Source organism: Tribolium madens, unplaced genomic scaffold (genome assembly GCF_015345945.1).
Source record: "Tribolium madens isolate multiple individuals breed KSU strain unplaced genomic scaffold, Tmad_KSU_1.1 Scaffold_97;HRSCAF=244;Tcas5.2_LG3a, whole genome shotgun sequence".
Taxonomy (NCBI): Eukaryota; Metazoa; Arthropoda; class Insecta; order Coleoptera; family Tenebrionidae; genus Tribolium; species Tribolium madens.
In genome coordinates, this window is record NW_025401069.1 from 1,361,909 (window position 1) to 1,380,043 (window position 18,135).

General features: G+C 31.2%; 1 protein-coding gene across 1 annotated transcript in view; it reads right to left on the bottom strand.

Annotated features, from left to right (window-relative positions):
• LOC123014281 (locomotion-related protein Hikaru genki) overlaps nucleotides 1-18,135 on the bottom strand; it is an 86,679-nt gene that overhangs the window by 27,714 nt on the left and 40,830 nt on the right. Inside the window, exons 2-3 of the mRNA XM_044413312.1 lie at nucleotides 5,650-5,856; nucleotides 1,445-1,536 (exon numbers count right to left, since the gene is read on the bottom strand). Of these exons, the coding sequence (XP_044269247.1) occupies nucleotides 1,445-1,536; nucleotides 5,650-5,856 (299 nt within the window). The remainder of the gene's footprint in view (nucleotides 1-1,444; nucleotides 1,537-5,649; nucleotides 5,857-18,135) is intronic.

Genomic DNA, 18,135 nt, shown 5'->3' on the forward strand with positions numbered 1-18,135 from the left:
CGAATTCAAACATTAAATGTCGAAATTTTTAATCAGGGGCGTACGAAACTGGGGGAGTTTAAGGTAAAAAAATACCCTATTTATTTTGGCTTTAGTTTCTCGGTACTTTCAGAAACAAAATCTTAAGTTCGATAGTTTTATCACAGAAAAGTCTCTCTTGTGTCGATACGACTTATTGTTTTTGAATAAAATTAATTTAAAATTTATGTTACACCAAAAAAGAGCAAGAAATTCATATTTTTTAATCAACCCCAACTAATTAACATTTCATTACAGTAACAATAATAACATTAATTAAATGAATTTGCCTAGTCTAAAGGAATTGTTGAAAGTGACCACCATTTTGGTCAATGCATAACTAAAGAAACTACAGCCAAAATAGATAGGATATTTTTTACCTTAAACCCCACCAGTTTCGGACGCCCCTGATTAAAAATTTCGACATTTGATGTTTGAATTCGTTTAGGTGTATAAAGGTTATCATCTGTACCACATTTTGTAATTTTATCTTAAATGGTTTCTGAAATATTAAGAAAAACCTAGCCCCCTTTCAGAGCATTTTTCGATATATGTTTATAGGAAACCTTTGTTTTAGAATTGAATATCCTATCACCTGTTTAAATTTGTAACAATAAAAACAGAACACCCTGTATACAGAGTGTGATAGAATACATATTTAATTTTAAGAGAAAAATTTCCTATGAACATGTATCAAAAATTATTATGTAAGCCAGCTACACCCCCCCTGAAAGAAATGAGTTTTTTAATGCGGTTTTCCCACTATTGCAGAATAGATAAACTTACTAAAGTTGATAGCCTTTCAACACCTGAACAAATTCAAAAATCAGTTGTCTAATTTTTGCATCACGGGCGTTAAACCTTAAAACGAATTTAATTTTTAAGTTTTAATTTTTATCCTCTTTATGGTCTGTAAGACAAATTGTAAACTGATTTTACTCAAAAACGGTAAGTTATATCGAAAAAACTCAAGAGACCTCTTTTTTGTGAAGTGAAAAACTATGGAATTTTGTGGCTGAAAGTGGCAAGAATCAACAGCCAAAAAAGTTGGGGGACTTTTTACACCCTACACCCCCCAGTTTAGGACGCCCCTGAGTAAAAATTTCGACATTTTATCGTTTGGGTGTCATCCGTTGTTCCGAATTTTGTAACTTTATAGAATGGTTTCTGAAATATTGAAAAAAAATCCATTAAAAGATGGATGTAGCTTTCTTATATAATATTTTTTGATACATAGGAAACTTAAAATTTAATATTTTCTCACTTGTTTAAATTTGTTACAATAAAAACGGAACACCCTGTATATTTATTTAAAACACATCTTTCAAGTTAAAATAGTTTAAAAATGTTAAAAATGTAGTAACTGGTTTTTTTCTTCTTCAGCATACATGGTGTTTTTCTTATCTGGAAAATTTTTCTAACTTACTTGAATCGAGACGTTTCTGAAGGTCACCACCAGGTGCGGATTGATGTATTCCAGCTTGCAGCTCCTGAAAAGCGGATGAAACCTGCCATTATCTGAAACAAACAAAATTCCTGCCTGAAATCTGTATTTCAGTTTCGAGTGCTTCCATTATTTCATAGAGTTGTTTTTGTTATGTAATCGCATTAATGCGACTGAAACAATACGTCTTGTGTCATTAGACCTCATTACTCCCACATCAGATAACATCATAATCAGAATCCGAATGGAATGGAGACTAATGGCATAATAGCTCTTGCAATTCAATACTTGACGACAGGAAGTAAACATCGCCATTTGTGTAATAATAAAGTTTACGCAGGAGTGGCTCTAGATCCTAATAAAATATCCCGAAGGAATCCTTCGATTTCCTGATGCATAAGTTTGTGTCGGTTTTTATTGTTACCGGCGATAAATTTCCAATGTCTATTAAATCTGTGCGAGAGCATGTGACGTCCAGTTTTGAGGTTTAGCAGCTTGGTATGACAGCCGGAGTTGGTATTACGTATTCGCTGGAACTTTTCTAAATTTGACCGATTTAAAGTTGGAGAAGGAAAACTTTGCACTGCTTTAATGTATTCGGGGGAAATTGCACGCCGAGGAAATTTCAAATTGTAATGGAAAACAACGAATTTTCACAGGAATCATTACTGTTACAACACGGGATTATCGCCTAAAAAAATAAATAAATGTACTTCTTTTCAAACAAGTGCAAACACTTTATCACACCATAAAAGAAAAAAAATTATAAATGTGTGTCGTAAATTAGAAACTATTACTTTTGATAAGTTTGACTGTAGGGTACGTATTTAATTCTGTAACACGCTGTATATGCCTCTATTCTAGATCATCGCCCTCTCGATGGAAATAATCCTTTTTTGGCTGAATTTTTTTTAATTTTTTTACGAAATGCCCAGGCGGGATATTTTGATACATTTCATTAGGAAGGAGGTGTTCTAAGTACACTGACCGGCATAATTATCACACATCACTTAAATTTTAAGATTTGAAATGACTAAATGGTTTTGAAAATATTACTAAAATTGATGATATAGGATAGTAGCATTATCAAGTAACTCAGTCGACTATGGATTTTTCAAAAACAATTGGTCTAGAATCATTGTGTACTGAATAAATGTCAAATTATTAAAATCACCGCTAATTTCCAAGAGACAACAATAAAAAACTGAGCTTTTTTCCAGGCTCGAGGAGGCAATACTGGGTATTAATGGTTGCCTCTGAATGTAAGAAAAGCTTATCTAAGCTAAAGAACTGATCCGCGCGAAATTCGCTTTTTTGTTTCTTTTGACAATCATTAAATTGTTGAAGTTTAAGTCGTAATTTTAGTTTAACTTAACGTTAATTAGTTAAATAATTAATTTTTGATGCAATTATTTTTTTTAAGTGTTATTTCAATTAAGAAATCACTTTTCCCATGTGATGCGATAATTTTGCCGGTGAGTGTATTTAAAAAAAATAAAAAAGAAATTATGCACTTTTCCAAGTCTCTAGAACGTCTAGGAATGTGAGAAACGTCAAATTTTCATTTTGGTCAATTTCCAGTACCCGGAGCAATAACTTCGAAACTGTAACTTCTTATGTTTGGCACTATTGGAAACAAATTTTTTTGGTCTCGACAATTGTAATAATAGACATGTTTACACATTTTTGACAGCTACGGTGTCTCATTTTTACAAGGCATCAATTGGCAGGAAGGTTTTACATGCGTGTAGTCCTCAACACTCAATACAATTTTACTAAAAATTGCACCGTAATTGAAAAAAATTCAAAATGTAAATTTTTTCCTACTTTAAATGCAGATTTTGTTAAAAAAATAATAATTCACTTCAAACCTATCTCATTTTATAGATCTTTAAACGATGATTATGGTGGGCCTTTGAGGTTTTATGATAGCTCTTTTAGTTCCGCCAGTAATCACCGTTTAAAAGTAGAAAAATGAATTTTGAGTATCAAAATACTTGTTTATGTACATAGACTTTGTCACGCTGATTGCGTTAATAAACCGGCAATCCTGATACTTTAATCGTGATCGCCATTTGAAAAAAGTCAAACATCTGATTTTCGTAAAATTGTAAATGATGCGCGATTTTTTCTAAAACTATGAATCTTAAAAAATAGTATAACCTGCTTTATATTGTTCATCGAATAACCAAAAGCTGCAATCGATCAAAGTTACAATGTAGCTAGAAACGCGTTTTTAACTTTTGATTAAAAAAAATTGTAACTCGATAACTAAGGGCTCTAGGGAAAAACGCTTTAGGCAGGCGAATTTCTCGGATGATTATGTATATGAGTATATAATATCATCATTTTCGGGCTGTTTTGAGTGTTTTCCGGAAATCCAAAAAATTGAAGTATTATTTTAAGGTCAGCGCCTAGAAACTTTCACAATATAGCTCAATATCTCGAAAACTTCTCATCATAGAGCATTTTAACTTTTACAAAACTTTGAATCTGCTTTTAATTTGAACAGCAAAGATTTGGAATAGTTTTGGATAGAGAAAGGTTTTTAATTTTTTTATTAAAAAATGTAACTTGAAATCCACTCGTCGAAGAACATTTTAATTGGTTAAAATCCGTTTTTTGTAAAAAGAAGTGTCTAAGTCTAAATTAAAATTTAATTGTTCAACCGTTGCTAAAGTAGCGCTAATAATCTGATTGGTGGTGTTTAACCTAAGTTTAAATTTATCTCTCGGTTAAATGTCGCCAGAAACTGGGCCTAAGAAAATTTAGAGACGGAAACATAAAAACAGGGACAAATTATAGTTACCACTAAAAATTTTTGAAAATTTGAAGACGAAAAGTGTGCAAGCAGAAATCAGAAAAAGGTCATCGTTAAAATTTAAACGCAATTTGTGAGGCAGGTTTATTAAACAAACCTAATTTTTAGCAAGAAACTGACGAGAATTAAAAATATACATGAATGAGAACGAATGCAATTAAATTAGTGTATCTGGTTGCACTGTTTTTAAGAAACGATTTAAAAAAGTAACAATTTTGAAACTATAAAGGTGAATAAGAATTTAGATAATCATCAACTTCGAGTTTCAATTTTTTTTCAATAAATTACACAAAATTGATATCCAGTTTTCATAATACTTGCTTGTGTCTTTTAAAATAACTGTTTTCTGTATAGACATTCTTTTTCATTAAAATTTTTATAGCAAAAAATTCATTTTTACTCACAACATTTGTACTTGCGTTGTGTTTCTATCTGAATTCTATCTTTAAACATTAGGTAGTAATATTTGTTCTCAAGTATTTAATTACAATGCTTTCAAAAAGCAAACAGGCACATAAGATTCATAACAGTCAACATTTTGACAACATTTCATGAAAACATAATTTTTTAACAAAATTCGTGAGTATGGAAATTACTAAATAAGCTGCCACCATTTTTTTCACCAAAACTTTGACTTGATTTCCGTTTAAAAAATCAGATTTTACGTAAGTATAGAAACCATTTTTTTTTAGTGATCATTTTTTAAGAGAATTTTCCACAAAGTCATCAAAACATCTAAATTGTGTTTTACAAAGTGACTTATGAACTTCTTTTGATAAATATAGTCACTAATTAAATCTAATTTAATCTCTTTGCCGCTATCGAATTGAATAATTAAAACTTCGTTTGCTATTCAATGCATTGCAATTGATTGTTTCGTACATACACGTATTTACATTTTGGCACAATTGACGTAAAGTGAAGCTGTTTGTTGAAGCATATTCTGGTTGAATTTCTAATTTCGCTCGCTTGTTTAATCTAATCGTAACCCCGACAGCTCATTCCATCAAATTCCCTTCGGTTACTTAGACATTTGTTAATTAAGAAACGGTTTCGTCCGTATAAAGAATGATCTAGTAAAATGACTCGCAACTTCGGTTCGATTTCCTCTCTCGCCACTGTGATTAATTTAGCACCTTCATCTCTCCTTTATCTCGATCGACAAAACTCGACTTTTTGAGACCATTAATAAAATAACGACTAAAGCTGCGAATTTATTGCGGAGGAGAGAATAAACCGTTTTGTTTATTTTTTCGGGATTTGGTTGCGTCTAAATACGAGGAGAGTTAAAGCATTATTTCAGCTTAATTACTTCAACATTCGCGTTGAGAGTGATTTATTTAAAAAGGAAAGCGAGAAAACTTACCGTGATTATCGACGCAGAGAGGGCCGACCCATTGACCTCCGATACATTTGATTTTGCAGAGACGCTTTTCACCAAGGGGACCTATCGAACCGGAAAATTTCACTTCGCGGATGTGCGTGTAATCCTTGCGAATTCGAATTTCTCCCTGTTCGGTTTCCGTACCGTTGAAGGCTAATTGAGGAGGTGGACACGAATCCGACGATGTTTCTGGAAAAAATCCACATCAGTAGGTATATCCTGATTATTATTTGAATTTTTCAAATCTTCATATTTTTGGGTTTTTTATTTTAAAGTCTAGGGTTTTTTACATCTTTAGATTTGAATTTGTTTTATTTCCTTAATTGCCTTTATTATAAATAGTTTTTTCAAATCTTTTTTTAGGCATTATTGCCAATACATATTTGTGAGTCTTTCGCAAAACAGTTTAAATGTTTTTTGTAAGTAAGTCTAGATTTTTTTGAACTGTTGTTTCTGTCTAGTTTAACTGCTTTTTTCAGTCTATCACTATTCATAATATTGTCTTCTATTTAAAAGTTTTTTTTTTTAATAAATTTTATTTATATTTTTTAAGCGATTTTGAAACCATCATGTTTGTAAAAATAATTTTTATCTTCACGCAGTCGAAAATTGCACCTTTGTGTATCTTTATACAGGATGCGCCAGAACTCGCGTCCCAGAGAAAAATGCCATATAAAGTAAGATACCAGGAACATGGAAAAAATGTTAAAAAAATTTTATTTTTAAAAATTTTGAAGTTATGAGCGTTTAAACTTTGCACTTTGACTCTATTTATTTCTATTGGAAAGATAATTTTCCATTTTTTTTTTGCTACAGGCTATTATAAGAGGAAACAAGGAAGCTGTATTCTAAATTGTAACTCTGTTCAATGTTATTTGTCGCTTTTATTGGCAACATTTTGGTTCATTTACTAAATAATTGTAAAAAAACATATACAAGATCATCAGTATCATTAAATAGACATAAAAAATGTCAAATGTCAAAATTTTTTGACAGATAGAATTTTTTAAACATTCTTCCATGTTTCTGGTATCTTATCTTACTTGAAATTTTTCTCTGAGGTGCGAGTTCTGTCGCATCCTGTATAAACGATTGAAGTGGCTTTTTTTTAACCGGAGTTGAAATACTTCAAGTCCTAGAAGTTAAAGTGTTCACAGAGGCAACTTGACCGAGTCAAATATAAGGTCATTTGAAGCATTTCACACGGTGAAAACACAATTTATGTATCAATAGTTCACGAATCACAAATTATTTAATAATTGATTTATCTCTATTAAAAAAAGTCTCGAAAAAAACTAAATAACAAAAAAATATTACCCAATACATATTTAACCGCTGCCACTGTGGTAAAACACGAGTCGCCGTTGTGCATCGATGACAGGTGTTAGAATCAAAAATAGGAAGATGGCCGTTTAAATTTAATTTTTATAAATTCATCTAACTGACTTCTAATTAAATGAACTAAACTCCATTTTTTATTTATGCGTTTGGATCTCTTAATAATTCAAAAGACGTACCAGATATCTATCTCTTTTCAACATTTGTAAACAGCGTTGTTGCTCTCTCGCTACGTATTTCCGTAAGGTTGGTCACGTTATTTATCTCACTTTATCATATGCAATTAAAGTAACGCAGAGCTATCTAGTGACGTTACATACGTCAAAAGTGTGTCTTACCGTAGGTCATTTATAATTTCTTTTTAATGGGGAAAACTGTTTTGAGGCTAATATTTATACCTTTTATATTATCGTAACAATCGTAATTCAAGCCCTATAAAAATCCTAATGCGAGGGAGAAGCTTTAATTTTTGCCTTTAGTACAAAATGTCAGAAGCTGTCAAATGTCAAATACAGACGGAGGTCATGTCGTTCTTGATTCACACTACTCCCACCAGCAAATAAAAAAAAATAGACTGTGTACTAGTTTTTTTTAATAAATTTTTAAAGTTGCGTTCCAAACTCATCACGAACATTTTCCGAACTTATCCAAAGTGGTCGTTTCATGCATTTCACATAGGAAAGCCCTGTTTTTTGGTGCACGTACTTAGTACTGGTTAAAAAAACAATTTTGTTTAATTGAAAAAAAATTGTCATAGTTTACCACGCTTGAGAAAAAAAAAATTTCAAACGCGAAGACTAAAAAGAATTTCGAGTTTTTTTAAACGGTCACATTGTTATAGTACTTTACACTACACTATTTTTTCGTAAAGTAATTAGTCTATGCAAAAAACGTTTGGTTCCTGCCTTTTATTTACTTCTAATTTTTTTCCGGACACTTGTATAACCAAGTTCCAGTTATGATTCAAATTTCACTGGGATTGAATTGTAACAATTTAAATCTTTCTAATCTCGCTCTGTATGTTTCTAGAAGATAAATGATTGTTATTCACATTTGGCAATTAAGACACTTAGTTAATTGAAAATAGAAGTTGTAGCTGCTATTGTTATAATGGTATCATATTTCAGCTACATAAACTTAGATATGATTCAATCCACTCGTTTATCATATCTCTCTTAAAGTTAAACTTTTAATTCATTCTATTTGAAACATCGCGAATTTATCTAATTCCGTCAGAAAACTCCACCATTCAAAAGTATAATTTGACAAGTTGTATACTTTTCCAAAGTTTCAAAAGCAAGCAAGCAAATTTCAGGTGTTTATATAGTATGATTCTAAACGACATTTTCAATATCGTCCATCAAATAACTTTTTAAAATATGTTGTAACTTTTGAACTCTTAGTTCCCTTCCCTGTCACTTGCAATAAATGAAAAACGTATTTCCGTACATAGATATAAAGCGGAAAAAGGGAGGAAAGATGATAAATTATCCAGATTTTCATAGTGATGCCGCCCTGTTCATAAATTTTAAATTATGAAAAATGCTTCAAAAATTCTTTTAATTAACAACCGGTTATTATAAGTGCCGAAAATCACGCAAACTGCACACGAAACGAAAGCTTTTCCTTCCTTATTTGTATTGAAGTTTTGTCGTTTGGACGAATTAAGTCGAGTGCAATTCGTTACATTGAATTTGCATTCAGAATGGGACAATCGTGTTTCATTTCGTATACATAAGACCCGAAAGTGTCAGACTCTTGATTCCACCTTTTGTTGCTCTTTAAATTAAATTAAGATAAATCGCGCCATTAAAACTAGAAAGGTAAGTGAATTTCTCGCAAATCTCTAATGTAGTACGAATGGTCGTTGTTAGTTTTTTCGTAATTAAACTCGGTAAAACTTTTATTTCTATTGCCGTTTAATTTCCCCTCTTAACCGTAAATTTCGCAAAGCGACTGTTTGTAAATTTAACGAGGACTGTTTAAATTTCCAGCGTTCTCACAGATTTATTCTTATCTTATTGGAAGAATCGAATAACAAGGTTTTTTGAGAGGTAAGTAAACCTTAAAGAGATTTGTTTATTGAGAATGCGGGATTTGAAACGTGCGAATAATACAGCTGTTTAATCTTACACAAATGTATGCAGCTTCATTTTGGGAAATTTGAATAGAGAGGAGATAAATAAATAAAATCTGCGGCAACATCTGACACATTCGATAAGAGAAATCTTCAATAAAATCGGAAAATACAGAACCAATTACATGACTTTTTCATTATTCCGTCAGAAGCAGAAATTTCCAAAAATAGCTCAATCACTCGACCGTAAACATTCTCCCCTCGAATTTGAAAAATAAATCTTACACGCATTGTTCCAACAATCATAAAAAGTGACAAGGTTTCAGGTTTTCAACGTAACGACGTATTGATGTATGAATGTGACATAAAATAATAACAAAACGCGGAATTAATGAGAGATTTATACAATGCGATTCGTTATCTTCCGATAAACTCGAATTGACGAATCGGAAGAATTTGCAAACTCTTTCATAAGCTTTGGAGTGAAAAAATAATTGCTAGAGGTGATGGGAAACTTGCCGTAACAAGATTACTTGGAAACTTTTGTTGCAAATGAAATTCATTGAATTAAAATCGTATAGGTCGCAACAAAGTACTGAGCTGGATAAATAATGTGTTTGCTTTTTGTTTATGGCTTGGGAGGAAAAAGTGATGCCTTGTTAAGGAAATTAGCGAGAAAACTTGGCTGATAAATGTTTATCTTCCCCATCTCGGATTGGAGTTATACGAGCGGAAGAGGGAAATGCAAATGCCACGAAATAACTTATGGCGCAGGATCAAAGGTGTTTCCCTATATCATAAAATCTGCATTAATTCCGCCAAAGATGAAATATTAAGTTCGCTTTTTGCCTTGGCCGATTTCCTATTGAGAATAATCCCAAATATTAATTTGAAATACTTGTGTTTGAGGAGAAGGAACTGTGAAATCGGAACCCGAGAGGATTTCCACGAAAATGCAGGACCGTCTTCCTATTTAAATGTATTTAAATGAGCACCTTTACAACCAATTTACTCTCGGAGCGAACTGAAGAAAAAATACAAATGCGAAAGGGATTTTGTTGATTCATTTACGAAAGGCTGGAATTCGGAAAATTAAAAGGGATTTTTGTCAAGTGAGATTGTTCAAAGGGTTGAGAGGCTCGTGAAAATGTTTTTTTAGCAATTTACAAATTCTAATTTATCGCCTTAAAACCGGTTACGTTGTTAAATTATCAAAAAAACTCAATTTTAAAACGTTTATTTCGTAATTACAATAACTTGAAAGCTTGATAACTTTTTTACTTTTTTAAGATTTGACGTTTAAACGGTCAAAAGACAAGAAGATCTTTTTTAATTTAATATTTTAAACGGCGTTTAGATTATTCACATTTTGATATGTATATTTTTTAATAATAATTTTAAAAAATGCAAAATAGTTGTCATTTAAAAATTAAAGATAATAAAAAAAAATCTGGGAAAGTGTGATTCTGAAAATTCAAGTTTCTGCAACAGATTTGTCTAAGATACTGTCAACTCCGAGACATTTTAGGTACCCATACTCATACTCTGGATTTTAACCGTAAACAATTGGATGAAATATCGACCTACAACCCGAAATCGTTTATCCTTGGAAATTTTAACTTACATAATGACAATTCTGGCTAAATTTTATTGAAATATTAGGATTTTTTGTTGCCCAAATTGTCTTTGAATCTTTTGGAAGAACTTACCACACAAAAAACTAATTGGTTTTTTAAAACTGGCGAATATTTTATGCTATTTTCAGCCCAAACAGGATTTAAATAGGTGCGAAACACATTTGTTTTTCCAATTTTTTTTAAATTCTATCTGGCTGTTATGCTTCAAGTTCCTAAGTCAAAAAGGTTTGCACAAGTAAATTCTTCGTACGATTTTACAAAAGTTATTTTTTATGAGCTTTGTATATTTGTTTTAATTCCGATTTTTAAAATTTTTACTTTTTGTTATAGCCAACTTAAAAATACGTTTTATTTTATACTCAATGTTAAAATGTGCTTTTATCAACTAATTTCAGTAGACAAAGTAGTCTTTTATCGTCTAGTGAAATAAAGTAATTTTTATCTACTGTTTAGATTCAAGAAATTCTGGTGAGTACAAAATAAAGCGAAATATTATACACGACGATAATAGTCATTTTGTATACAAGTGCGCTGTCAAATTATTTTCAGGCCTGAGACCGAAATTTCATAAAAAACGTGAATTTATTGAAAATTTTGAGGTTAATTTTGACAGATGTCAAATCAAGTATATCAATTGAAAAATTTATATATTTAGGGGCATTTCACCTTATGTATCTAAGGGAACGATCATGAAAAGATTATTTATCTACTCGTGACTTCGACACTCGTAAACTTAACCTTTTCACTCGTAGATAAACAATTTCTTTATCGTCTTGTATAATAAATAACTATTATTCAATGTTTAATGTTAAAATTTCATTTTATCTATCTTATTTCCTTCATGTTAAAATGCAATTTTATCATTTAGACGATAAAAAAATACTTGTTCACGATTCATTTTTTATTCATAAAAATTATGGAATAGTTTCTAACGTTTTTTGACATTTTGAATTTTTTGACGTCAAAGAATTAAATTCATGTAGCAGTAAAAACGATGAAGATTGAATAATATTTTAGTATACATATACGACGATAAAATTGCTGATTACCTTTTCGAGTGACTTTAACGCCTCGGCTATCACCTCGACTTTCATATCAATTTTATCGTCTTATACAGGGTGTCAGAACTCAAGCCCCAGAGAAAAATTTCAAGTAAGATAAGATACCAGGAACATGAAAATAAATGTTTAAAAAATTCTTTCTGTAAAAAAATTTGACATTTATTTTTTGACATTTGACATTTTTTATGTCCATTTAATGATATTGATGGTTTTGTTTATGTTTTTTTTTATAATTATTTAGTAAAGGTACAAGAATTTTGTCAATAAAATCCACAAATAATATTAAACAAAATTACAATTTAGGATATAGCTTCTTTGTTTCCTCTTCTAATGGCCTGTAACAAAAAAACTTGAAAAAATTGCAAAAAACTTGCAAAATTGAAAGTCTCATAACTTCAATATTTTTATAGATAGAATTTTTTTAACATTTGTTCTTGGTATCTTACCTTACATGGATGACATTTTTCTCTGGGGCGCGAGTTCTGGTGCACTCTGTATAATACAATTAAATATTTTTTATGCCACCTCATTGGAATTAGTATTTAGAAAAGTAATTTGGGACCCGACGCAAATTTTTCAAGCATTGTTTCGAAAAACTTCTCATAGAAAATTGCATTTTTCCAGGTCTCGAAGGTTTTAATTCAAAAATTGTAATGCTGCAGTATATTGTCTTATTATGGTTAATAAATATAATGTGTCATTTGTACTCGTATGAAGTTTATGGCAGCTTATATCGTTTCTTATTCTCACTGAGTGGTCGTAAATTTCGCGGTGAAATCGATATAAACTCTCAAGTGTTTAAGTATGTAGCACCTATTTATTTTATTGTTTATTTCACAAAAGCGCATTTGAATCGAAACAAAGGCCTTGCAGTTTCGGATGCCCGTCAGTGGAAATAATCCGATTTAATATCTGGAAGCTCTAAGCCATCATGTCCAAATTGATGTAATTATTAATAGCAGTAATCCAGTCTTGAATCGGTTCAATGGAACGTGTATAATTTTCGCAAAAATGAGGATTCCCTTTTATAAGCGTCTGCTTTCGGCACACGTAATACATCTTTATATTAAGAATTCATCCCTGGTTTGATTTATTTGGTGTGCGGAATATAAATCGAAGCGTCCTTATCTACTATCAGCTACACCTTACGTTGAGGTTGGCTCTCTCTCCCCTCAGCTTCAGCCTAATGCACACCTGCCATGGCTCATTACCCTCAGCTTTTCAAATGTCGCTTTTTTCATCTGCTCGACGACAGGGAAATATAATGGATATTGTTTCTGCCTTATGCACGGACTTACTTTCGTAATAAAAATTCCTCCATTTTTAATATCGCAAGATTTAATTTACTCAAAAAGGTAGATAACTTTTATTAAACGGAAAAACGACGAGTTTATTGTTTAAGCAGGGCCGGAATTAAAGGACTTACTTGTTGGGGTGAATTATTACAAAGTGGAGGTGAACTTTAAGACCAGGGATATGCGAACACTATCGATGATTTTTAGTATACAGTATGGCTTATTCTTAGCATATCAGTGGGACAGAAATGTGTACTTTCTCTATAAAAAAATCTATATTGTAACTAGAACCCAGTAACAAAGTCAGAGCCAAAGAAATTACCAATGAAACGAAAAAGTCTGTTCTAAAGCCTGAATCAGAGTTTGCTTTTGTACGTTTTTCATTGGTTTTTCGTTTTTGTGCCAAGATTTTTGATCGTGCTAAAGTTTTTGATTTTGATGTACATTATTTTTAAGCTAAATTTAGTGATAAAAAATTGTATTCGTCTGGGTCTTCAAGGTAAAACTAAACTTGTGTTTTTGATATGTATATAGCTGATATACAGGGTGTCAATTTTAAAACTTGCAATTGGCAATATCTCTAGAACTGAAAAAGTTATTGAGAACCACTTAAAACCGTTTTGGTGGTTTTTGGTGGGAATCAAAATGACATGGTAAGTGACGCACCCCAATTTGAAAATTTTTAATGGCACGACTCTACTTGTGATACATCGTTGGAAAATTCATAACAAGCGCTTCTCAAAAATGTCATATAACAGCCTATTTGGTATAGCCGTTTTTCCAATTATTCAAAAACGAAGACTTAATTTTTTTTATTATATTCAAAGGTGCGTCACTTACCATGTCATTTTGATTCCCCCTAGGAACCACCAAAACGGTTTTGAGTGATTGTCAATAACTTTTTCAGTTGAGAGATGTTGCCGATTGCAAGTTTTTAAATTGATACAGTATATAATGCAGTTAAGCTTACCTCTTATGTTGCCCTTAATACATACAGGGTGTCAATTTTAAAACTTGCAATCGCCAATATCTCTAGAACTAAAAAAGTTATTGAGAATCACTCAAAACCGTTTCGGTAGTTTTTAGGGGGAATCAAAATGGCATGGTAAGTGACGCTCCTCCACCCACCCTTCAGGCCACAGCCACCTTAAGTTGAAAATTTTAAATGGCACGACCCTCGATACATCGTTGGAAAGCCTATAACAAGCGCTTTTCAAAAATGTCATACAACAGCCTATTTGGTAAAGTTACTTTTCCAATTATTCAAAAACGAAGACGTTAAATTTTCATTTTTTTACTATATTCAAGTGTGAGTGGAGGTGTGTCACTTATCATGTCATTTTAATTCCCCCTAGGAACCACCAAAATGGTTTTGCCGATTGCAAGTTTTAAAATTGACACAGTGTATACGCTCTTCTATAAAGTACCTCGTCAGTCACAACGTAATTTATAAGTAAATACTCTCATCTTAGCATATTGTCAATTTTTATAACAATTTTTGAATTTAGTAAAATTTCTGATCCAATATTAGTAGTGTTCAAAAACATTTTGAAGATAACACAACTCTAGTTGTCTTACAGCTGTTTATACTCTTTTTCATACTAATGTGCATCAAGTAGGTTGTAAAAGTCTAAATGAATCTTTAATTTAAAGACCGATTTACACAAAAAGTCATTCAGAACAAATTTAATCACATAAATAATGTTAAAAATGTTAATTTTTGTTTTTCTATGTTAATTACATTGTTGACTTTAATTATTTTTTGCTATATGGGGTAGACATTTATTTGCAAAAAAATTTTTTAGGGAAGACTGAAGTTAAGATTGTTTGAATTTACGCACGGTTGCCACCTTAAAATGATCCCTTTCAACGACTACTTTGATGCACATTAATATGGAAACGAGTATAGACAGTTTCTGGATATTACAAATGTTGGTAAATAAAGAATGTTAAGTGACAACACTTAATCTAACTAATTGTGGGGCTCATCAAAGTTATGAACGCCATTCTCCAGGTATGTAATTTTTTTCGTCGTATGTAATAATTATAATTATTCCCAGATCGTGTCAGTAATTACCTAGTTCCCAGCTGTTGTCATGCTATGAACTTGACATCTGACAACTTTAAAAAATCATTACTCAATAACTATTATGCCGATTTCCTTCAAATAAAGACCATTCTAAAGGGATGAACTTGCTCTTTAGAATGATATAAAATTTGAAATTGAATATTGGCAAACTTCGTTTGAAGTAAATCGAAATAATCTAAGAAAAACCCTACGAGTAAATTCTTTTTTCATCATTACCATCGTGTAGAGCATCTCTTTATTAGTTGTAATCCAAATTTTTAAAAGAATATACTGAGTAGTTTTAGAGATATGATTTTTTGAAGTTAAGGTTTGCTAATCAAGCATTGCTCCATATAAATAGCAAAAACAGGACGATTAGGATCGCGATGGGAAAGTTCAAAACCTACAATTACATTTTAGATTTCATCCCCAAGTCGTTACTTTAAAATTTCAAAAGGCACCTCCTAATTTTTAAAACATTTTCGGAAAGAGAAAAAATGAGCGTATTTAACTCATTTAATTTAAATAAAAAATAAAATAAAACCGACAATTTTTTTTCATTTACGGTTAAATAAGCTTTTTCGCCCCTTTCCAAAAATGTTTAAAAAAATTGAGGGTGCTCTTTATAATATTAAAGTAAGGATGGTTAGTGACTAGGGGCTGAAACCTAAAACGTATTTTATGTTGATATTGAACTCTCCCATCGCAATCCGGATCGACATATTTTTTATTTAAATTAAGCTGAGTTGAATCAAAGGCTACTAGGACTAAAAATTTCTAAAATAGAACCACCCCTAACTGAAAAAATTTTTGCTTTGACAGTTAGGTATGTTCATTGTTTTCTGAAAATGTTTCAAAAACTAGAAGGTATGTTTTCAAGAGACAAAACCACAATTTAGTTCTTATAATTGTTTGATTACACCAAAATTTTTTGAATAAATGTTTTTTGGAATAATAAAATCTAACGTTTGAAAGAAAAAACATAGCAGATTCTGTAAACTATTTACATATTTTTAGTTTTGAAATACCGGTATACCGATTACGCCGAAATTGGTACAAAATAATAGTCATCACTTGCAAAATTTGGAGCTCGTATTCTCCCCGTGTAGGAGATATTAAGAAAAGATGGAAAGAAATTTCAAATTTTGGCGCCATTTATTTCTGGTAAGGAAGCGTTTTTGAATAATTATTCATAGGACACGTGTTCTAGTTATTTCTGAATTTTCGTAGAAACGGGACCACTCTGTATAATAAAATTTTGACTTTTTGTTACTGTTACTTATCTCCATCTTGTAACAGGTATTGTATGTGATCAAAGCGAATTTTTCCCTCGTAGAAAAATTCGGTTTTTCATTGTTTAAATATGACGAATATGCCTTGTGGTAGGCATAAAAAAGCGCAAAAACGAGCGTAACATTTATAACGTTTTTATTTGTGTAACCGTGTCCGAGGTTTTTATTCTTGCACATGTATGTGCCAGTTTTAAAACTTGAATCACGACTTAAATAAACATGCCAGATTTTATCTCGAGCTTATCTCGCACGAATGTAAAATATCAAGTTGTAGCGCATTTATTCGAGCGAGCTTATTCTGAATTTAAAATCGTCGACTTGTGGTCATCTGAAATTACGGCAAGATGCCGACTTTGATGCTAATAGGGTTGTTCCGGGCTCCGGAGTTCATATGCACTCCCCGGATAAATAATTGCATTCATAAATATCAACAACACGCTCGAGGTCGTGATCCTTTTTCGTCGGTGAAATATGTGTCTGTTTGTAAAACGGAGCGTTCTCTCAACCGAAAATTGGTAAAATGGGCCGTTGTGCCGGTCGCGAGTCTTTTAAATTAAACTTTCAATGGACGAGTTTCTCGATTTAAAAATAATGCCGAAGAAGGTTATCTGCCAAATGAAATATGATGGCAAAAAACGAACAACCGATTATTCTCCGGTCTCGTTAAACGTTTTTGTGAAAACGGAAGCTCCGAAAAACCCAATTAATATACACTTGAAGGAAATCGTTTTCTTTTTTATTCTTCGGGAAATTCAATCAACTTCAAACAGCTTTTTAATAAATCAAGTCATAAAGTGGAATGAAAATTAAACACAAGCGAAAGGGTGGACCACTCTCATAATCGTTTTCTTCACATTTTGAAAATTTCGACAAAATGATCCTTTATTTAATAATAATTTATGGTAAGTTGTTAATCCACAAAATAAAACCAAGTCAAAAAATTATATTTCTATCCCCCAGAACGAAACTGTTTTTTTTTTCTTCAAAGCGATTAAACGAAGGTAAAATAAATAACAAATTATAACAAAATAGGTTTCAAATTAATACAGTTTTTTTTTTAATGTATGTGGTCATGTATTTAAAAAACAGTGTGTCAATGCATTTTATTGTCAGGCAACCAGCTAAAAATCTACAAGGTTAATTTTTTTTTTAACTTTTTTTAGTACTTAAATTTAAAAATTTAAATATAAAGATGACTCGATTACAAATTATCTTAATCTTTCGATATTTTGTATTGCTAGCTGATTGCCCGCTAGTAATAATGCATTGAAATTTTGTTTTTAGAAGTAGACAACAATTACCAGAAAAAATCTATTTTATAGATTTATTATACAGAATGCGCCAGAACTCGCGCCCCAGAGAAAATTTTCAAGTAAGGTAAGATACCAGAAACATGAAAAAAATGTTTGAAAAATTCTATCTATCAAAAAATTTTGACATTTGGCATTTTTTTATATCTATTTAATGATACTGATGATCTTGTATATGTTTTTTTTTACAATTATTTAGTAAAGGGACAAAAATTTTACCAATAAAAGCCACAAATAACATTGAACAGAGTTACAATTTAGGATACAGCTTCCTTGTTTCCTCTTTTAATAGCCTATAGCAAAAAAACTTGGAAAATTATTTTTCCAACAGAAATAAATAGAGTCAAAGTGCAAAGTTTAAACCCTCATAACTTTTATAGATAAATTTTT